The following is a 20,018-nucleotide window of genomic DNA, read 5'->3' on the forward strand; positions in this document are numbered from 1 at the left end:
ATTCAATAATAGTTATGTATTAAGAATGGGTACAACATTTCAACAGATGCCAAAAAAGGTATTTGATAGCATTCAACATTCATTTTTAATGAAAACGCAAAGTAAAGTAGATTAGAACAGCACTTGCAACACAAGAGAAAGAGGATCCCCGAGACATCAACAGCAAGCACTCACACTTCATGGAGACGTACGAGAGGCATCGTGTTGAAGATGAAAGAGACCAGGGCTCAACCACCTCTATTGTTTAATAAAAATCCCAATCGAGCTATTATTTTGGAATTTGACAAAACGATGTTCAAGTTCACCTGGCAGAATGGACGGCCTTAACCATATTTGAAAAAGGCGTGTACTAAAGTAGGCAGGTAGGAGGTGAAGCACCAGAGCGTAAAAGCACACCCTGAGGCTCCAGTAACTAAAGGCCCGTGCTGCTGGTGAAGGAGCACAGAGACCCAGGCACTAGCCAGAGTCCAGGTCTGAGCCTCGGTGCGCTATGGATACTGCACACAGGATGAAGGTGGAGCTTCAAATTAGTAGGAAAATAATATATTTAATATGTGATATTGAAAAAACCGGTTTACTACTTATAAAAGAAACCTAGATTTCCACTTCACACTATGTCAAAACAAATGACAGGTAGATTATTTAAATGTAAAGAATACACATTTAATTTTAAAAATGACGTCAATTTTTAGATAGGGAAGGACCTTCTAAGCATACCACCTTAGAAGGCCTAAGGAAAAAGTCCATTAAATTTGACTCAAAAAAAAAAGAAAAAATCTACAGGGAAAACTAGCTCTGAGGAAGTAGAAAAGAAAATAACAAAATATTCTGACAAATGGTTAATAACCTTAATTTATAATAAAGGAGTGGAAAAAGATGGAAAACTCAGAAAAATGGGCAAAGGATGTGAACAGATAATCACAAAAGCTGAACGACCAATGGCAAATTAAAACATGAAAAAAATCCTTGCCCCCTCTTAAGTTCCTGAGAATGTACATTTGAGATGAAGAGCTGTTTTGTTTATCAGATTGAAAAAGGCCAAGAACGCTCATCATATCATCACAACACTCATGTAGAATGTGTATACTTTGACACTGCTAGCCCCAAATTTATCCTAGGGAAATGAACAGACAAGAGTACAAAGAGGTATGAGGACGTCTATAATATTGCTCTTATCAGAGAGAAACAACCTAAGTTCATAAGTGTTGATTAAATAAAGTTCATCATTCATCATTCATCACATGGAACAGTATGCATTTGAAGCGGTTTACATCTCTATTGACATTGAGAGCTATATGGGACATATTGTTAAATTAAAAAAATTACAAAATGCTGTGCTTGGAATAATCATATTTTGGTTAAATAAAAAAGAAATCTGCAAATCTCTTGCTCTCTAAAATAAATACACTCCCCGCCCCCCCTTATTCGTGTGCTGGAAGAATACATACCCAATCATGACACTGAATTCTCTGTCTCTGAGTAATGGGATTGTGTGTGATATTTTGTTTCTTTTTAAAAATCCTTCTCTGTACTTTTTGAAAATTTTTCAACATGCAAAAACAACAAAACTTTGAAAAAAAATGGGAGGAGAGGTTACCAAAAAAAAAAAAAAAAAAAAAGGTGACCTGGGCACAGAAGTATTGAGGAAGCTTTAGATTCTTCAGATCCAAACATGGCGGGAAGAAGGCCTGGCAGCGGCCTAGCCACAGCCACAGGTGCCATGGAGAGGGGTGGAAGTGAGGATGGGTCAGGGGGTCTGTCCTCCTCAGACATTTACAATCCTGCCACCAGGAGTTTAGACCTCAGCCCTGGTCACCGGCTCCCATGCAGGGGGAAAGGCTACCCCTAGAGGGCTGTCTCACTCCACAGGACGCTTTGCGCCTTACTGACAACTTTCGTTTGTATCTCCTTTTATCAACCTGACTTCCCAAATGTGTCCTAACTCTATCTTCCCAACCCCATCCAGCCTTTGGGGACTTCTAGACTTGTCTGCTCAATGTTTTTGCTGTCTCAGTTCTTGCCCATTTCCAACTCATGGTTAGAAGTAGATGAGTTGCTACTGGATGGTTGCTAGATTGATCTTTCTCAAACCCAGGCCTGATCATCTCAGTGTACTGCTGAAAAACTTCCAATTGCTTCCCAAAGCTCCAGGGACGAAAGCTGAACCCTTTAGCATGGCATTGATGGCCTAACACCCGGGCCCAGCCTCTATTTTCACCTTACTCATCGAGGACCCTGTGTTGCAGCCACAGAGATCTGTTTCCTGTTCCCAAACATACTGTGCTTTTTGTGTGTGCCTCTGTGCCTTTTGACCAAGCTATTTCTTCACCCTTCCTTGCGACCTTCCCTGGTTGCTTCTCCCTCTGGCCTAGCATGGCACCTTGCACAGCCCCCTATCAGAGGGCCCGTTGCCATTTGTCCCTTTCTTAGGTTCAGCACATGTCTGTAGATCTTACGTAAAACCCCTGGCCTAAGGAAGGCATTCCATCTAGGGCCAAAATTCCCATTTTACCTGAGAATCCAAGTCTTCTCCTTTTAAGCAGAGATTGGCATCAAGAACATTGAGTCCCACCAGCAGACCAACGATCACCATCCCTTCTTCCTCCATCATTAATGCGTCTGGCTCATAAAACTCACTGAAAGAGATTGACAGGCCAGGGGAGCTGCTCAGAAATACCTTTATCACCCCTTCGCCCCCACCTGCCCTGCCTTTTCACCTCTCAGCTGATGGCCTGGCTTCCAACCTCACCAGGAGCCAGAAGCTCCCTCGTGTGAATCTCCTGTCTTTCATTTCCCTCTCTTGCTTCAAGTGCTGCTATTTCTTCTCTGGCCTCTCCTCTCTCCCTGTGGCTTAGTATGGGCTCCTCCCAACTCCTGTCTAAGGCGAACTCTTCCGTTTGGACCCTGGACCCTAGTCTTTCTCATCTCCTCTTGGCTCCTGTGTTCCTGACCATCACTCGGCCCCTCCCGTCCCCTGGCTCCTTCTGTGTTGCTGCGAACTACTGCTGTGTAGAAGTACACTCATATCAATAGGAAGCGGAACCGCACAGCCTCCACATCCAAGAATAAACCACATAACCCTGGCTGCTGTTACTTCCTTGTCTCCCAGTCACCTCAGCCGTTTGCAGCAGGGCTCCATCCTCTGTCTATCACTGCTTCTGATCACCAACGATTTGCTAATTTACCATTATGTGCGTGTGAGTGCACGAGAACTTATTAAAGAATTAGCTCATTAGAACAAAATCTGTATTGTAAAGTTACTCAGTATAACTGCATTCAAAGTACAGAGTACATGAAATATTTGAAATCAGCATTTATCATGTAAAGATGTTTAACAATAAGCCATGACTTGAAAACATGAAAAATTCTGGATGACAGGCCATACCGTAAAAGACATTTTCTCTCTATTAGACAAGAGAACTGGCTCTAGAGAGATTCTTCCCTTATAAATTGTCATATTCTAGAGAAAATGCCTTTTATAATGATTATTTTTGCCTATATTGTTATAAATATCAAAAATGAACCAGTCATAAATTTCAGAGATGGCCAGTTAGTTTTTATTAAGAGATATAAAATTTTACAAACTGGATATGGAATCCTAAAATAGATAACACACATATATTCTCTTGTCCAAAGCAGGGTTTTATACTTTAAAATTGCCACTGTATCTAGTTCTAAAGTCATTTTTTTGGTTATTATCCGAGCTAATAACACCAGTGTGCTGAAACTTAATGGAGTAGCCAGTCAGGTCCCTAATCATAGGCATTTTTGAAGAATTATCTTCAAGACGACTTTTCAAAATGAAAAGTAATATGACTCTTCATTCATAAATGACTTGCAGATATCAATTCTCAAAAAATGAAATGCTGCTGTTTTAAAACCAAGCCACAGAATATTTACGATTAGTAATAATTTGACTAACAGCTGTGTACATCACACACTCTTGTTTTAACTCAAAATCATCTACAGAAGTGTGTTCTAACTATTTACAAAGCAAAAGACAAGCAAAGACAAGTGACAAAATACCTTAAGAGATGTTTACTGTCTATCAGCACCTTCAGATAGTCTGCCAGTTTCTTTTGCATAAGAGCAAGATAAAGCCAAGCTCGGCCTCTTCCTGCAGCCGTCCTAGAATTCAAACAGAAGCAAACTGATGGTGTAACAACAAATAACAAAGAAAAAAACTCGATTTAGCCAAAGAGATACACAGGCTCACACACACGCATGCTTGTGACTGCAGAGTGCGCTAAGAACAGCTGCTTTCGGAGTGGGAGGGGTGCCCCCGCCTGGGAAGGCTGAGAAAACAGCTCACTGCCTTCCTTTGGGTTGTTTCAATTCTGTATCATGCGCATGAGTTTCTTTTCCCCACAAAAAAAGGAAAAAAATCTTAAGCCACAAAAATCTGATTTCTGGAACAAATACAATTAGACAAAACTTTGCATATACTCATAAAATTTCACAGGGAGCCAGTATATATCAGATTAGATTTGTATAATGGATACACATTCTTTCAAAAGACTAATATACAGAACATAGTGCTTGTTAAAGTGTTGAAGTCTCACAAGATTTCTAAGGCATTAGCTCAAAAGTGTAATTTTATTTTTAATTGTGGTAAAATGCACATAAAATTTACCTTTTTAAGCGTACAGGTCAGTAGTGTTAAGTACATTTACATTGTCGTGCAACCGATCTCACAGGTCAATTTTGAAAAGGCCTGCTGTGAAAATCAGAAGTGAATAAAAGAGCCAATCCTGACAGCCTAGTAGGTAAAGTCAGGCGCGCTGCGCTGCGGCGGCCGGGGCCGCTCCAGTCGCCCAACCTCACCCTCGTCTGTGGGCAGCCTGCTGGAGCCGCAGCTCAGAGAAGAACTGGAAGGGCTTACAACTAGAATATACAGCTAGGTAGTGGAGCTTTGGGGAGGGGAAAAAAGCCTCCCAGCTGTAGACCCAACACTGTTTACGGAAAAAGACGGTTCTAGGCAGAGCAGTCACCTGCACCCTCCCGGACAGCCCGGAGGCACTGCCGCCTCATCGGCCTCAGAGGGAGCCCAGGGCTGCAGGCCTCGCTGGGCCCTGGGGGTTCCAGGGCTGGGTCCAGGAGGGTTAACCGCACTTCACCAAGGCTTTGGAACATGCCCCCTCCCCCCAATAAATGATGTTACAGAGTAAAAAGGACACGAAATAAAGTAGGAAAAAGATATTTAATGTTGGCAATGAGGTGAAACAAGGACACTGACACGTGCAACTCGGTGGGAGTGTAAACTGGAAGAACTCTCCAGCAGGCAATTTTACGTCTAGTAATATTCCTAAGGAAATAATTTTAGGATGCATGTTTGGGGGCGGTCACCACTGCACTGTCTGGATAATGAGAATTTGCAGACAACCACAAAACCTATGTGACCACTTCAAAAATGATGTCACGGAAATCTCACAAGGTTGTAATCTATCATAACATTAATAAAAAAAAAAAAAAAAAAAAAAAAAAAAATGATGTCACGGATGAATATTTGATATGGAAAGAGGCTTAAAATCTAATATTAAATGGAAAAAAGCCTACAAAACATTATGTATGGTTTAATAATCTTTTCCCTGTTCCCTCTCCCCATACATTAATACACTGTTCATAGTTTAGGTTCACTTCCAAAACATTTTTATGCATGTGAAAACAAGTACAAATATAAATTCTTATTTTTCTGCCCCTTTTACAAAAAAATTAACAAGTTATACATGCTGTTCTCCAACTTGTTTATTTCACCGAGTACGTATTCTTGATTATCTTTCTATATACAGGGTATTTCTCATTTGTTTTTTACAGCTTTAAAGTGTTTCATTATTGGACTGCATCATATTTTATTTAGCTGGCTGCTACCCAGGCTGTTTCTAATCTTCTGCTGTTACAAATAATGCTGCAATAGATAATTCTGTACATGTGTCATTTTCACGCGTTAGTACTCTAGGGCAAAAGGACTAGAAGTGGGATTGCTGGGTCAGAGGGTAGAAGCATTGGTGATTTTGGTGCATCTGTCAAACCGCCCTTCACAAGGTGAGTGCAATATGATGCCATGGGGGAGTGAGAACAAAAATAGAATCTTACCTATTTGTCTATGCATTGAAAGGGAGCCAGAACAGGCACGGGACTCAGCCCCCGCCCCTTGACCACCAGGCCGGCACCTCCCCGCCCTGCCACTCCTGCAGCCCAGACAAACAGCCTTCCAACAGCACAGCTCCCGCCAGGAGCAGCCGACTCCCGCATGCGCACAAGCCTCGGGGGACCCCTCTCCGGCCTTCCTGGGGCGGCGCAGTGAGCGCGCAACCCCGCCCCGCTGGACCTGCTGGGCAGGTGCAGGGACCACCGCCCGGTGGGGACCTGCGAGGGGGACACCACCAGGGGGAGGGAAGCGCAACGCCTCCGAGGGGACTGGAGACGCCGGGCAGCTCCCCTCCCCCGTCAAAGGCGCAGGACGACCCCTTTGGGGAGCAGCCAGAGAGACGCGTGTCCTGTGCAGTGTCCCTGTGCTCAGCGTGAGCCCCAGAGAGCCTGAGGCTGTGGTGGGGCCGCTCCTTGATTTCTGTTACGGAGAGCCGAGGAGTCTGGGGTAGCATCGAAAGATCTGGAAGGATACTGACCAAGATATTAATTGTAGGGATTCTTCCTGAGTAGTGGACTAATGGAAGCATTTTTTTGCTTGTTTTTTATTTTCTAATTAAAAATTAGGTAATAAGAATTAAAGATTATTTTTAATTTTCAAAGAAGAGAGAGAAGCCTCATCTCTAAGTGCTAATATGTAGGATGGGTATACCTCGTTGAAGAGGTATGTTCAATGACAAACCAGGACATGAAAACAATGAGAAATTTTGGGTGATAGGCCATATTGTAAAAGATATTTTTTATCTCACTTAGACAAGAGAATTAAACTCTAGCGAGATTCTCAGGATGCAAAATTCATCCTGTGACTTTCAAAATACCTTAGAGTAAACCATTCTCTTCCCCCAAAAAACACGGGTCATAACTTCCAAAATACTGTCGACATTTTAGAACCTTGGTTACTATTTAATGAAACAGTAAAAATACTGCAGCTCTTTATGGAGCAAAGCAGCAGTCTTCTCCCAGCTGGCTGGTGAAGCCGCTCCTCGCAAGGCGCCCAGAGAGGGAGCCACAGGTACTTCCCTTCCTGCGGACAGGGAGGGTTTTGCCGTTTAAGCTTGTCACTTGTTAAGTATCCACAGGGGTAATGAGGAAACAGAGGTAGTGGGCATAGGAGACAGTGAGCTCTGAGTTAGCATAACAAGACTTCAAAAATGCCTCCCGTGCATCATCGGAAAGGGGGAGGGACAGCCCTGCTCCACTCCAGTCAGAACACACTGGGAGGGGGCCGGCCCCGTGCCGAGTGGCTAAGTTCTCACGCTCTGCTTCGGCGGCCCAGGGTTTTGCTCGTTTGGATCCTGGGCACGGACATGGCACCGCTCATCAGGCCATGCTGCGGCGGCATCCTGCATGCCACAACTAGAAGGACCCACAACTAAAAATATACAACTATGTACTGGGGGACTTTGGGGAGAAAAAGGAAAAATAAAATCTTAAAAAAAAAAAGAACACACTAGGACACTTGGTCTAGGAGCTGTACTCTTGCGGGCGTGAGCTAGTCAAAGGGGATGGGCATCCCTCCCCCAGAGAACAAACTGTAGAAATGTGGTGGGGCGGGGGGTGGCACCAGCTACTGAGAGCCACCAAGTGAAGATCTGAAAGGTTGTCACGAGCAGAAGAGGCCCAGAGGGCTGGGAGCCTAGGGGCAGGGACAGAGACTTCAGTCCCATCTTGAGAGGAATGCATGGGGCTCGGCAGCAATGGAGTGGAGTAGGATTTGGAGGGTCTCAGAGTCCAAGAGACCTGTGCCCTGTTCCTGGCTCCAGCCCTCCTTGCTGAGGTAAATCACTTCCCCACCCTCAAGTCTCAGTTCCCACACCTGCAGGTGGAGGCACCTACAGCTCTCTTACAGGCTTGTTGTGGAGGATTAAGGGAGATGATGAAATGTCCTTAGCACTGTGTCTAGCATGAGGCAGGCCCTTCGTAAATGGTGGTGACTATTATGTTCTGAAAATGCATGAAACAGAAGCTGCATAGCTGAGCCCGCTGTGGGAGACTGAGGTGGCTCTTTCTCATCAGCCCAGGGATCTCTAGGGCCCCTTCTAAATACCAGATTCTATAAGGACGCCTTGTTTGTGTTTTGTTCAGTTTTTGATTCTGAGCCTATGCACAGGGATCCCAAGGGTGAACCCAGACATGACAAAGGATTCGTTAGTCTCAGCCTATTCACAAATGCCCCTTGTCCAGGAATCTAAAATCTGGTCCACACTGTATGCAGAAAACTGTCCAGATTAGGCAAAGCAGTGATTCCAGGACAATGACTCCTTTTCCTCCTAGAAATGCTCCTTGGGTGACGACAACACCTTTTCAAACTAGGTGATCTTGTGTGGCAAGCAGGAATCACTGGCCCCATTTTAAAGAAAACTGAGGCTCAGAGAGGGGCACATCTTGCTCCAGATCATGTGAATTATGAGCAGCAGAGCTGGGACGAAAGTCTGAGTGTGGCTCACGCTACAGTTTGTTCTAAATTAGAAAATGTTTTATCAGCAAGGAATTGAGAAATTGGTAAGTACAAAGGAGTTTTGTGTTTTTTTTTGAGGAAGACTAGCCCTGAGCTAACTACTGCCAGTCCTCCTCTTTTTGCCAAGGAAGCCTGGCCCTGAGCTAACATCTGTGCCCATCTTCCTCTAATTTATATGTGGAATGCCTACCACAGCATGGCTTGCCAAGCGGTGCCATGTCCGCACCCGGGATCCGAACCGGTGAACCCCAGGCCGCTGAGAAGCGGAACGTGCAAACTTAACCACTGCTCCACTGGGCCGGCCCCACAAAGGAGTTTTTTTAAACATCAAATCAATATAACTACTACTCACTCACTTTAATTCTGGCAGATTTCTGACACTAGTGGCTATATCTGTTGCTTCTGGACAGAGTTTCTCCACCAGCTCCAAAGGACCAAAGAAAGATTTGTTTTGGCCAATAAAACTCTTCTTAACTAAAAGGGAAAACAGAAGTGTTATTCATAAGAACAGGTTGCAGAATGTGTTCGGGGCCCACAGTCTCCCCCAAAAGCCAAAAGCAGAGCTCCACCGCTTAATCCTCTTGATTTAGTCTTGGGACCGGGAGAAGCCAAGTCACAGGTTAGCTCTCCCTTCCTCTGGTGACAGGGTTTCTCTGATATACCTACTATGCTCTTTCTCCAAGTAATTATCACCCATAAAATAAAAAACGTGCCTCTAATAATCACCTATGAAATCCTTCCCCTTTTCCCCTCCTACCTGATGCCCAAATCAAGGCTTGATTTCAAATCATAGCCACCACCCCTCATCTGAACTGCTGCAATAATCTCCTGATGGGTCTCCCTGCTCCTAATATTGTCACCGCCCCAACTTTACAATCTGTTTTCCACAACTGGAAGTTTTGTTAAAAGTGTAAGTCAGGTCACGTTATTCCCTTGCTTAATATCCTCCAAATACACTCAGAATCAAATCCAGCTCCTCACCTGACCTATAAAGGCCTACACCGTCCAGCTGCCCCACTTCCCTGACCTCAGCGCCTCCCTTTCAGGTACCTGGTGTTTTCCTCAAACCAAGGTTGGTCCCACTCAGGACCTTTGCACCTGTTTTTTTTTTTTTTGCTAGGAATGCTCTTGCCTCAGATCTTTGCCTGCCTGACTCTTTCTTCTCCTTTAGGTCTCAGCCCATATTTCACCTCCCCAGAAAGACCTTCCCCTCTCACGCTAGCTGAAAAGCTTCTTCCTTGATTCTCTATCATTTAACGCATTTTGCTTCCTGGAATTTGTAGCACTGTGTAATTATGTTTGTTTGTTTCTGAGTTTACTGTCTGCCTTCTCCTCTAGAACTGTGCTGTCCGAGGCACTCACTAGCCACACGTGCTACTGAGCACTTGAAAGGTAGCTAGTGCAACTGAGATGGGGAGTGTAAAACACAGTGAATTTTTAAGCCTCAGTATAAAAAGAATGTAAAATATCTCATTAATAAGGCTTTTAATACTAATTATGTGTCAAAATACTATTTTGGATATACTGGGTTCGATAAAATATATTATTAAATTATTTCACCTGTTTATTACTTTTTCTAATGTGGCTACCGACACGTTAAACATCGCACATGTGGCTTAGACGGCAAGTCCGTTGGACGGCGCCGCCCTGGAGGGTCGCCAGTTGTGGGCAGGTCCCTCGTTTGTTTGTGTACAGCTGTTATCTAGCGCTCGGAACAATGTCTGGCACTGAAGAATAAAGGCGAGCAAACAGCCAGCCCCATTTGCGCGCCCGAGCGCCCCGCAGGCTCACCTTTCAGCCCGTGTTTGAGACAGTGCTCCATCACCACAAAGAACTGCTGCAAGGGGGCATGGTCCGCGTCCAGGCTGCGGCCCAGACTCAGGGCCGACTGCAGCAAGACCTTGATGCTGAGCTTCATCATGTGCACCAGGTTGGCCCGCTCCTCCATCATCTGGCACTTGGAAGCTGCGGGGCAGAGGCAGGAACAGCCGCGTGAGTGGACTCAGCGTAGTCCGGGGTGAGGAGGTGGACGCCGGGCAAGGGAGGGAGGCCGCGCCGGCAGAGCCAGGCGGGCCGCTCGCAGCGCGGACTTGCCGGCGGCCGGACCGCTGACGTTCGCAGTCGCCCGGCCCCCAATCCCCTGAGGTCTCGGCCACACCTGGACCGCGGGGCCTGTGGTCAGGCTCGAGAGGCCCCTCTCGGGCAGCTGCGCGCGTTGCTAGGGCGACGGCCCTCGTGTTCTGTTTTCGGCCAATGGAAGGGGGCAAACGCCGGGAAGCTCCGCCCAGACTAGAGGGCGCGGAGGAGCGCCCCGCCCCCGCCATCCCTATTGGGCGAGCCGCGCTCGAGGCCACGCCCACGTCGGGGCGGCAGGCGGCCGGAGCCCGCTCTTGCGTGCAGCGCGGCCCCGGCGGGCCTCGCCGCTGCCTGTCCTTCGGCCACAGGTGGCGGGCAGGTACGAGTTGCACACCTGGTACGGAAGGCCGTTAGGATACGTGACCTCGGCCGCCTTCCGCGTCAGTTCCACTGGTCTTGTCGCCTGGAGAATAAGCACGTCCGTCCGCGGTCAGCGCCGGAGGCCTGAGACGAAGCCGGCGCCCCGGAGACGAGCGGTGCAGGGCCGGGCGCGGCCGCCCAGGAGAGCGGCTGTCCGAGCTGTCGTGCCCTAGGAGTTCTTCTGCGAACTGCCTGCTAAGTCTTGGAACTTTCATGTTGGATTGTTTGCCTTTGTCTTGACATGTATATTCTGGAATATGAATCCTTTGTTTACCCGTTTTATTTCCTGGGCATTAATTAATATGGACGTACAAATATTAAAAGAGCATACAGTCATCCCGCAGTGTCCGTGGGGGATTGCTTCCAGAACCCCCGCGGACACAAAATCCGCAGATGCTCAAGCCCCTCCTTTGAACCGCTGTGGTTCACTGAACACAGGCGGCCCCCCAGCCCCCACGTCCGCGGGTTTCACATCCGGGGATTGAACCAAGCCCGGATCTTGGGAAACCGGCGGATACGGAGGGCCGACAGCACATACATGTACACACACAGACATAGCGAAATAGAAAATAATGATATCTTGACTATGAATTTATTATTATAAATTATAAAAGGTATTAAGTAAATATTATTGAGATTTGAGACTATCTGGGACTAAAACTTCTAAATTCTGTCAGCAAAACCCAAGAAGAGTGCAGCTGGGAAAGAAAGACCGGCCTAAACATTTCATCTTGGTTGTGGAGAGAGAAAAATGGGTTAATTAAAGCATTTGAATGGGGGTGATATAATTATTTTTAAATTTGGAGAGAACCCTATGTATTATATTTATAAATTTGCAAACTCGAATGAAATCGATGATTGGCATTGGAAATAAAAATTGCAAAACCTCATCAAGAGGGAGAAAGCCTGAACAGGGTTTCTGGTTACTGGTCTCAGTAACAACAGAAGCAATTTGTAAATTCACCTTTAAAGAAGACACGGAGCCCAGGTCTATCAGCTAGAGGTCTGTGAATCGGAATACACACCCAGGAAGCCTTGCCCAGGGCGAGGCAGGCCCAGATGTTTTCAGAAAATCGATTTCCAGATCCGCAAGTTTCACGGACACTCTCTCCGCTCCACAGAGGACGGGCAGTTCACAACTCCCTCGGACCTTCGTCCGGACGCACGGGCCTGGGGTGCAGCAAGGCCACGCGGGGGGACAGAGCCTCCTTAGACGATGATCAAGTCGCCAAAGCTAGGAAGCGCTCCCGTCTCCCGCCGCTTTACTGCGCTTAGTTAAGGAGACTGGCCTGGGGAGGGGGCGGTTTCTAGCCCTCTGCTGGGTATCCTGAATTTAGAAAGTTAAACTCCCCCCAGCCCCCGCAATATACATATATGCAATTATTTTCAGCTAGTCTCAACACTCCTCCCTAGGATGTGCCATTAACTTGATGGAGCTTCCGTAAATTAAATGAGCCAAGACTGTAGTCCAAGTTTTTGATGGAAATGGATTTGAAGTACATGTAAACTAAGTCTTTTTGTCAAAAAAGATTGTATTGGCAAAGGAGTAATGAAACAAGCAATATTTAGATGTCTCCAACCATTTTGAGTGTTCTGGGTTAAACAAGATGACTAACTGAAATAATTACAAGTATTATTATCATTTGATAAGTCTTGGTCAAGCCTTTTTGGGGAGCTTCCCAGAGGTTGAGGAATTAATAGGACTAGGTTGCATCCTTTTGCTAGTCAGGTGATTTTCATCTGCTTTGAACAAAAATATAATTTTTGATATTAGATCGGTGTGATTTGGGGCATATAACTTGGAGTTCAAAGACTTCAGCAATATTACTATAACAAAACTGTCCATTTCTATTTATTTATATGAACCAGGTTTCTCAGGGATCCCATCTATAAAAAACCAAAAAATAGGAATAAAATTGATGCTGAGTCCTATCACATTTTATCATAAATCATATATATTCACCTACGATTCAGCTCATTAAGAGAAGCAACTCCAAGAAAAATTTATGTATAATTATTTATAAAAATTATATTCCTTTTATCAACTTAGCACTACTAATGATTTTAATGGTAATTCATTTCAAAAGAAAAAATTTCTATACACTTAGAGCTTTAGTCACAAGAAAAATTTATTAGGGGCCGGCCCCGTGGCCGAGTGGTTAAGTTTGTGCTCTCCGCGGGGGCGGCCCAGGGTTCGGATCCTGATCCTGGGCGCGGACATGGCACTGCTCGTCAGGTCACGTTGAGGCGGTGTCCCACATGCCACAGCTGGAAAGGACCCACAACTAAGATATACAACTACGTATGGGGGGGTTTGGGGAGATAAAGCAGAAAAAAAAAAGATTGGCAACGGTTGTTAGCTCAGGTGCCAATCTTTAAAAAAAAAAGAAAAATTTATTAAATTTTAATTTATTTACATACTTTTTGCTGAGACATGATAGGATGACCAATAAGAAATTTTAAAACATATGGGGTGGAATGGAAATTCAAGTTCAAGGAATAAAAGGGAAAAATGTAAAATTTTCAAATATTAAATAACGTTATTTATTTTTAAGATGGATAGTAGTGCTTATCAAATCATTAAGGTATTTATATACCACTTGCTACACTTAAAAGAATGATGTACGTTTTATTTTAACAAGTCAATATTTACAATAGACCAGAAAATGTATTCTCAACTTTAAAATTATGATGAAGAATTTTATATGTCAATTTTAAAAGTTGAAGATTCTTTTAGGGTGTCATATGAGCAAAACTGTGAAAACTAGTTTTTAGGAGATCAGAGCTGGGTGGCAGTGGCTCCCACCACTGTTTGTGGCAGTGTCCTGCGGCCACACCCTTGCTCCATTAGTCACCTATTCCCATGCATGCTCAATTTAGAGAGTTATGGAAAATTCGAGCTGGGAGGATCTTTATGCCAGTCCATCTCAATTTTACTAGCTTTACGGCCTTGGGCAAGCTATTCACATCTCTCACCTTCATTAATAATAGTTCAACACACAGAATGGCACAAAGTTGTACTCTTATCGAGTTGCCAAATAAATGGTCTGATCAGAGATCTTGACCTTGACTGTCACACAGTGCCGGACCTGGAACATGAATGAGTGAGGCTGTATGGGATGAGCTGGAGGGAGTACGCAGCGACTGCACGGGAGGAACCCTGCTGAGTGAAACCCTCTTGTGGGGGAATCTGGTCAACACTGCCAGGTCGGGGTTTTCAGGAGAAGCCGGAGCTCTGCATTTTTATGTAAAAACTGCTAATTGGCTAAAAAATTAAAAAAAAATGCTTTTATAATGTACAGGATTAAAAAAATGCAACTACCAGCCACCAACAGCTCAAAGGGCTGCCAGTTTGTTGTAACCTTCGGTACAGAGAATAAGTACTGAGGAGGGGCAGGGGGCCGCACAGATTTTCTTGCTAGGTTCTGAATTATACAGAAGTGACTAGACTCTTTATAAACTTGAGTTTTAGTTTTGAGTAGCCCTCTGGTATCTTGAAAGATCTTATCATATAGTGTGGTGTTATCCTGTACTGACAAGGAAGAAAACCATTCTGACACTTTGCTAATTTTCAGGAATTTTCACTTATCATCTCAATGGCTGACTTAAGGAGCTCAGCAATGTGGAGTGGAAAAGTTATTGTGCTTCATTTTGGAAGGTGCTGCACCACTTGTGCAGGAGCGTTTTGACACATGGAAAATAAAATTTGCCATGGAAGAGAACAGAGAACGGCGTAATACATACACCACCTACCCCATGGCAAATAGATAGCTCAATAGTTAGAAAATTGCAGTGAGGGAGTCCCGACATGCGAGATGTTCATTCTGAACACGTTATCCATCCTTCAGGAGGAGGCCTCACTCTAGAAAGCAGGATGGAGAATCGAGTGTCTGTCCTGTGGTTTGTGTGAAACTGGTGACATGTGAGCACGTGCTCCATGCCCAGACAGTCTGAGAGATCCAGTAGGACTGGGGACAGGTTCTGGGAAGGAGGACTTCCTCTACATTGAATGTCCTTTTGTATGGCTTTGATTTCTTTGTTTACCATGTGCATTTATTTCTTAAAACAACAATAAGGGGCCGGCCCCATGGCCGAGTGGTTACGGTCCCACGCTCCGCTTCAGTGGCCCAGGGTTTCACCAGTTTGGATCCTGGGCGCGGACCTAGCACCGCTCATCAGGCCATGCTGAGGCAGCGTCCCACACAGCAGAGCTAGAAAGACCTACAACTAGGTACTGAGGGCTTTGGGGAGAAGAAACAACAACAACAACAGCAGATTGGCAACAGATGTTAGCCCAGGTGCCAATCTAAAACAACAACAAACCAAACCAGACAACCACAGAGAACGCAAACACTGTGGCATGCTGTGCTACCAGACCCCACACAGGATAACAAAAATAAGTATCAAAGCATTACACAACCTTCCACAGCATTTTCCTTAAACCTCTGTTACCAAACACATTTTACCTGGCGAGAGTGCTGCTCACCTTCCATCTCTGCCTCTCAGTGCTCCCTCTGAAAAGTCTCCCTCCTCACTGCTTGTGTAAGCACATAATGGAAGAGAGACGAAATGAGGCAGCCTGGGCCTGGCCCTGGCTGAAGTGGTGGCTGCTCCTTCTCCTAACCTGCTTTTCTGAAGCTTCTGCAGAACCTTTCCCACCCCCACCCCCACTCCTGTCCCACCTGCTGGCTTCAAATTCTGGTTACCTTTGGGGACTAGCCACACAGCTCATCCCAGCAGTTCTCGACATTTCAGCCCTTAGTAAGCCATGTTCACAATTTTTGCCAGATCTGAGTGGCAGTGACTTACTTAATATTTTCTTTAAATTGACTAATTAAAAAATCCATATGGTATATATTACGGCATTTTGCTTATAAAGTTATTTAAAGGCATCGAGGCGTTGAAGTGTTGTGACTAACTGCGTGGGCTCGAGGGGAATACTGTCTTGGTTCAAGTCCTAGCTCAGTTACTTCTAAGTAACTTGGTCAAGTTACTTCTCTTTAATTCAGTTTCCGTCTTTATAAGATGGGGATAATAACAAAACCTATCACATGGGGCCGGCTCACAAGTCAATCTCCTCTTCCCACAGTCCTAAGGGGTTACAACTTCCTGCAAGGAGGTAGTATCTGGCTGGGTGGACAAGAGGCCCCTGCCCAGCTGCCTGCCTAACGTGCTGTGGCAGTGCCAGCCCTGGGGTAAGATGGCAGACACCTTGCCCTGCCCTGAGATTCAGAGGGCGTGACCTCAACTCTCCCAGGGCCAGGAGTAGTCATGGAGTAGGGTCAGGGAGGGGTGGGAAGAAGCCCCAGGGCAGTCTGAGTGGGCCATGCTGCCTGAGAACTTGTCCCAGGGGGGTAGCGGAAGGTGGAACCACACATGAGCCCAGCTCCAAGGCCCTCACGCATGCTCCTTTGTTCCACTGAACTTCACTTACAAAACATAAATTCAAAGATAAAATTAGTAAGAATTTCAAGTGTGGACCACTTCTGAGTGCCTGGCCCTGGGTGACCACACTGATCAAAGCCTGCATGAATTGCATACCATGAAGCCAGCCTTGCTGTCATCTAGGATTATTAGGAGGATGAAGTGAATCAATGTATGTACAGATCTAAGACTAATACCTGGCACCCAGTAAGTGCAATATCAGTGTTGGCTATTACTTATAGCACTACTATAAATGGAAAACAAGTGATTTTCAACTGTGCATTTGTTCAACAAATGTTATTCTGTGTTAGGCACTTTTCTAGGCACTGGCACATTTTATTTATCAGTCAACAGCTAACATTTATAATTTGCTTGCTGTGTGCCATGAAGTATCTAAGAGGCCTCCAGAAGACCCCATGCCTTCCCTCTCAGACTGACTTCCGTTGGTTGGGTCTACCGTCTAACACCCACTGACATGTGCAAAGGTGGTGAGCTGGTTGGAACCAGATTCCTGGGTTGAACAGGATTCCTCATTACCTCCTAGTCCTACTTTCCATTTCCAGAATCTCACAAGTCAGCTTTTAAACTTCTCTACTCATTAATCTTTCTTAACCACTGTAATTCTCACAATTCACTATTCTGGCCTCAGTGATGACTTCTACAGCAAATTTACCAGTGGATAGGAGGGAATCAAGAAACCTCAAAGGCACATAATCATGCTTCTTAGCGCTAGTCTTTAGTCAGCTCTACCCCACAGCACTATGAAGATACAACTGAATTTTTAATTTAATTTTAACATTTAAGCATCACATATGGGTAGTGCTACTGTATTGGTTAGCACAGCTCTAAATATCTGGCTTTATAGGGCTTTCTAAGCAACATTCAATATCATAATCAGTTAATGTTACCATTCTCCTTACTGACAGGCTGAAACTCTATTCTTGAAAAGGACTGTAAGAGGTCATCGGGTGAAAACCGGGTGAAAGAATCCTATTTTACAGGCTGGGAAATGTGGTTGACTTGTCTACATCACAGAGCGAGTTGCTGGTACAGCTCGCCTGGAACCCGCACCTGCCGACTGCCGCCTTGGCGCTTCGACTCCGCGGGGGGTCGGGAGGCGCTAACACCCGGGGGTGTGAGCTGGGCTGGCATTTTGACCCTTAAAGCAACCAATACTGGATCATTTCCTATGTACTTTTAAAATGAACACTGACTACCGAAGCTTACACTAGTAAATTTCCTTAGTCTACAGCCCACCAATGGGAGTGAGGACGCTGTCTGGGGAACACAGAAGGGAGGGGTAGGTACGGCGCCGCCCCGATCTCAGGCCCCCCGCCCCCGCGTCTGTACCTCGGCCTGACTGCACAGCATGAAGAAAACAGGCGAGTCGTCGGGCCAGGCGACAGGCTGGTCAACAGCTCGTCTAACAGGCCGAGCCGGCTAACCGCCGTGGCCAGCCCCGGCCGCCGCGAACGGCCGCGGTCCCGCGGGTAGCACGCGCGCGCCCGGCGAGCCTACCTGCGCGCGCCGCGCCGTCGGCGCCGCCGTCCGCACCGCCCAGCCCCGCGGCCGCGCGCAGCGCGCTCCCGCAGCTCGCCGACAGGGTGCCGGTGGCCCTGCGCGCCAGGGTCAGGATGGGCGCGGACCAGCCGTCCGCCGCCGCTCGCGGCCTCGCCGCGCTCCGCAGCTCTCCCGGGCCGGGCAGCTGGCTCCGGTCTACGATCTCGAACTCTTCTCCCGGCTCCGGCCCCGGCCCCGGCTCCGGCCCCCGCTCCCGCCCCGCCGGGCAGCCGTCTTCCCCGTCGGCCATCTTGGCCGCGTCACGTGGCTCCGGCAGGCGGCGGACTCGGCGCGGGCGGGCGCGGGCGGCACGCGGGAGGGTGCTTTGGCTCCTTTGTCGCTCTTTTTTTGCCCCGTTGGCAATGTTCTTCCTCTTCCCAGCCCTGCTTGCCTTTCTTTCAACTTAAAGAGGTTCAGGAAAGTACGGTCCTAACATGAGAGGCACCCAAGCTTCCAGCAGGCGGGAGGACCGGTTTGCGCGGAGTTACTCTTGGGCGTTCTCCCTTGGAGTCGCGCGCGGGCCGCCGGGAGCACAGCCCCGGGCCACAGCCGTCGTTTTGACCCTGTTTCCTCTTTTTAACTTTCATTTCATATTTTACTTTTTCTACTTCGTCATTTTTCTGCAGTAGGCTTCAGAGCAAGCCCTAAAAGGGCCCGTAAGGAAAGTCTGGGACAGGCGAGTCAGGAAAGAAGGACTTTTTAAAATTAAATAAGGAAATGCGATGGCTTGGCAGGAAAGAGCACACTGGTGGACTGGGATTCCAAGGCCCAGTGTGAGATGGGATCTTGCTCTCAGGAGTACGTGCAGCCTTTAGCAATTGTGATGACTCTCTGTTATCCAACTGCACAGCTTGGGCAAGACGCCATCCACTTGTACAAAATCATTCAGTCCGTTTCCTCACTTGGAAAAGAAGGGACTTTGGCCAAATAGAAACTCACATTTCGCTAACTTTTTGTTTCCCAACCCAAAGTGGGTTCGCCTCCTGGTGAGTTAAACTCAGACTCTGGACCAGAAGTAGTTGTCCCACAAAGTAGAGCTTATTTGCAGCAAATAGGAGGGCACACGGACTCTTTTCCAAGTGATGGCACCCGGAGTTCCTCTTGTGCAGGCTCAGTTGGAAAACATGCTTCCACACCCACTGCAGGTGATGGCAATAAGGCCTAAGCTCCTCCTGGAGAGATCTTAGCATTAAAAATGAGGCAAAGGTCATAGGCCTAGCTCCCTTTGTTAGGGTTGGTCTGGTTGAAGGTGGTTGGTGATTGCATCTCTTAAACAGTTAAATATTCGAGAACCCAGTCTTGAGTTCCTTGGGACACTTAGTGACAATTTGACACTTTGTTTGCAAAGTGCCGGATGTGGGCCTCATCATACTAGGAGAACTATTTTGTGTGACTCTCAGAGCATTTAAATTAAAAAGATTTTTAAGTTGTTGCAAATATTTAGACATCAACAGATGTCACACAAAAATCTGGATTTTGGCCCTCTCTTGAAACATTGGAAGCTTTGGCAAGTCAGAGTATATTTCCTGATGGCTGCCCCTTTAGAAGCCTGAGTTCTGGCATCTTAGGAGAGGGGTGGACTAACCCCTCTTTTTTTTTTTTTGAGGAAGATTAGCCCTGAGCTAACTACTGCCAGTCCTCTTTTTTGCTGAGGAAGCCTGGCCCTGAGCTAACATCCGTGCCCATCTTCCTCTATATGTGGGACGCCTACCACAGCATGGCGTGCCAAGTGGTGCCATGTCCGCACCTGGGATCTGAACCGCCGAACCCCAGGCGGCTGAGAAGCGGAACGTGGGAACTTAACTGCTGTGCCACCAGGCCAGCCCCTAACCCGTCTTAACTAAAGGTCAGTTGTTTTCTTTTCTTTTCTTTTTTTTTGAGGAAGATTAGCTCTGAGCTAACATCCACCGCTAATCCTCCTCTTTTTGCTGAG

The 20,018-nt window shown here is 46.5% G+C and overlaps 1 protein-coding gene across 2 annotated transcripts in view; it reads right to left on the minus strand.

The window, feature by feature from the left end:
- The window catches only part of RUFY1 (RUN and FYVE domain containing 1), a 54,111-nt gene extending 35,520 nt beyond the window's left edge, over positions 1-18,591 (minus strand). The window contains exons 1-5 of one of the 2 annotated variants that reach the window (XM_023617031.2): positions 18,044-18,591; positions 10,397-10,570; positions 8,962-9,079; positions 4,027-4,128; positions 2,513-2,636 (exon numbers count right to left, since the gene is read on the minus strand). In XM_023617031.2, the coding sequence (XP_023472799.1) occupies positions 2,513-2,636; positions 4,027-4,128; positions 8,962-9,079; positions 10,397-10,570; positions 18,044-18,335 (810 nt within the window). In that variant the 5' untranslated portion in view covers positions 18,336-18,591. Of the gene's footprint in view, positions 1-2,512; positions 2,637-4,026; positions 4,129-8,961; positions 9,080-10,396; positions 10,571-17,875 lie in introns of both variants that reach the window. The other variant, XM_023617032.2, reaches the window with a different exon arrangement.
- Between the last annotated feature and the right edge of the window lie 1,427 nt (positions 18,592-20,018).

This window comes from Equus caballus, chromosome 14 (genome assembly GCF_041296265.1).
Source record: "Equus caballus isolate H_3958 breed thoroughbred chromosome 14, TB-T2T, whole genome shotgun sequence".
NCBI lineage: Eukaryota > Metazoa > Chordata > Mammalia > Perissodactyla > Equidae > Equus > Equus caballus.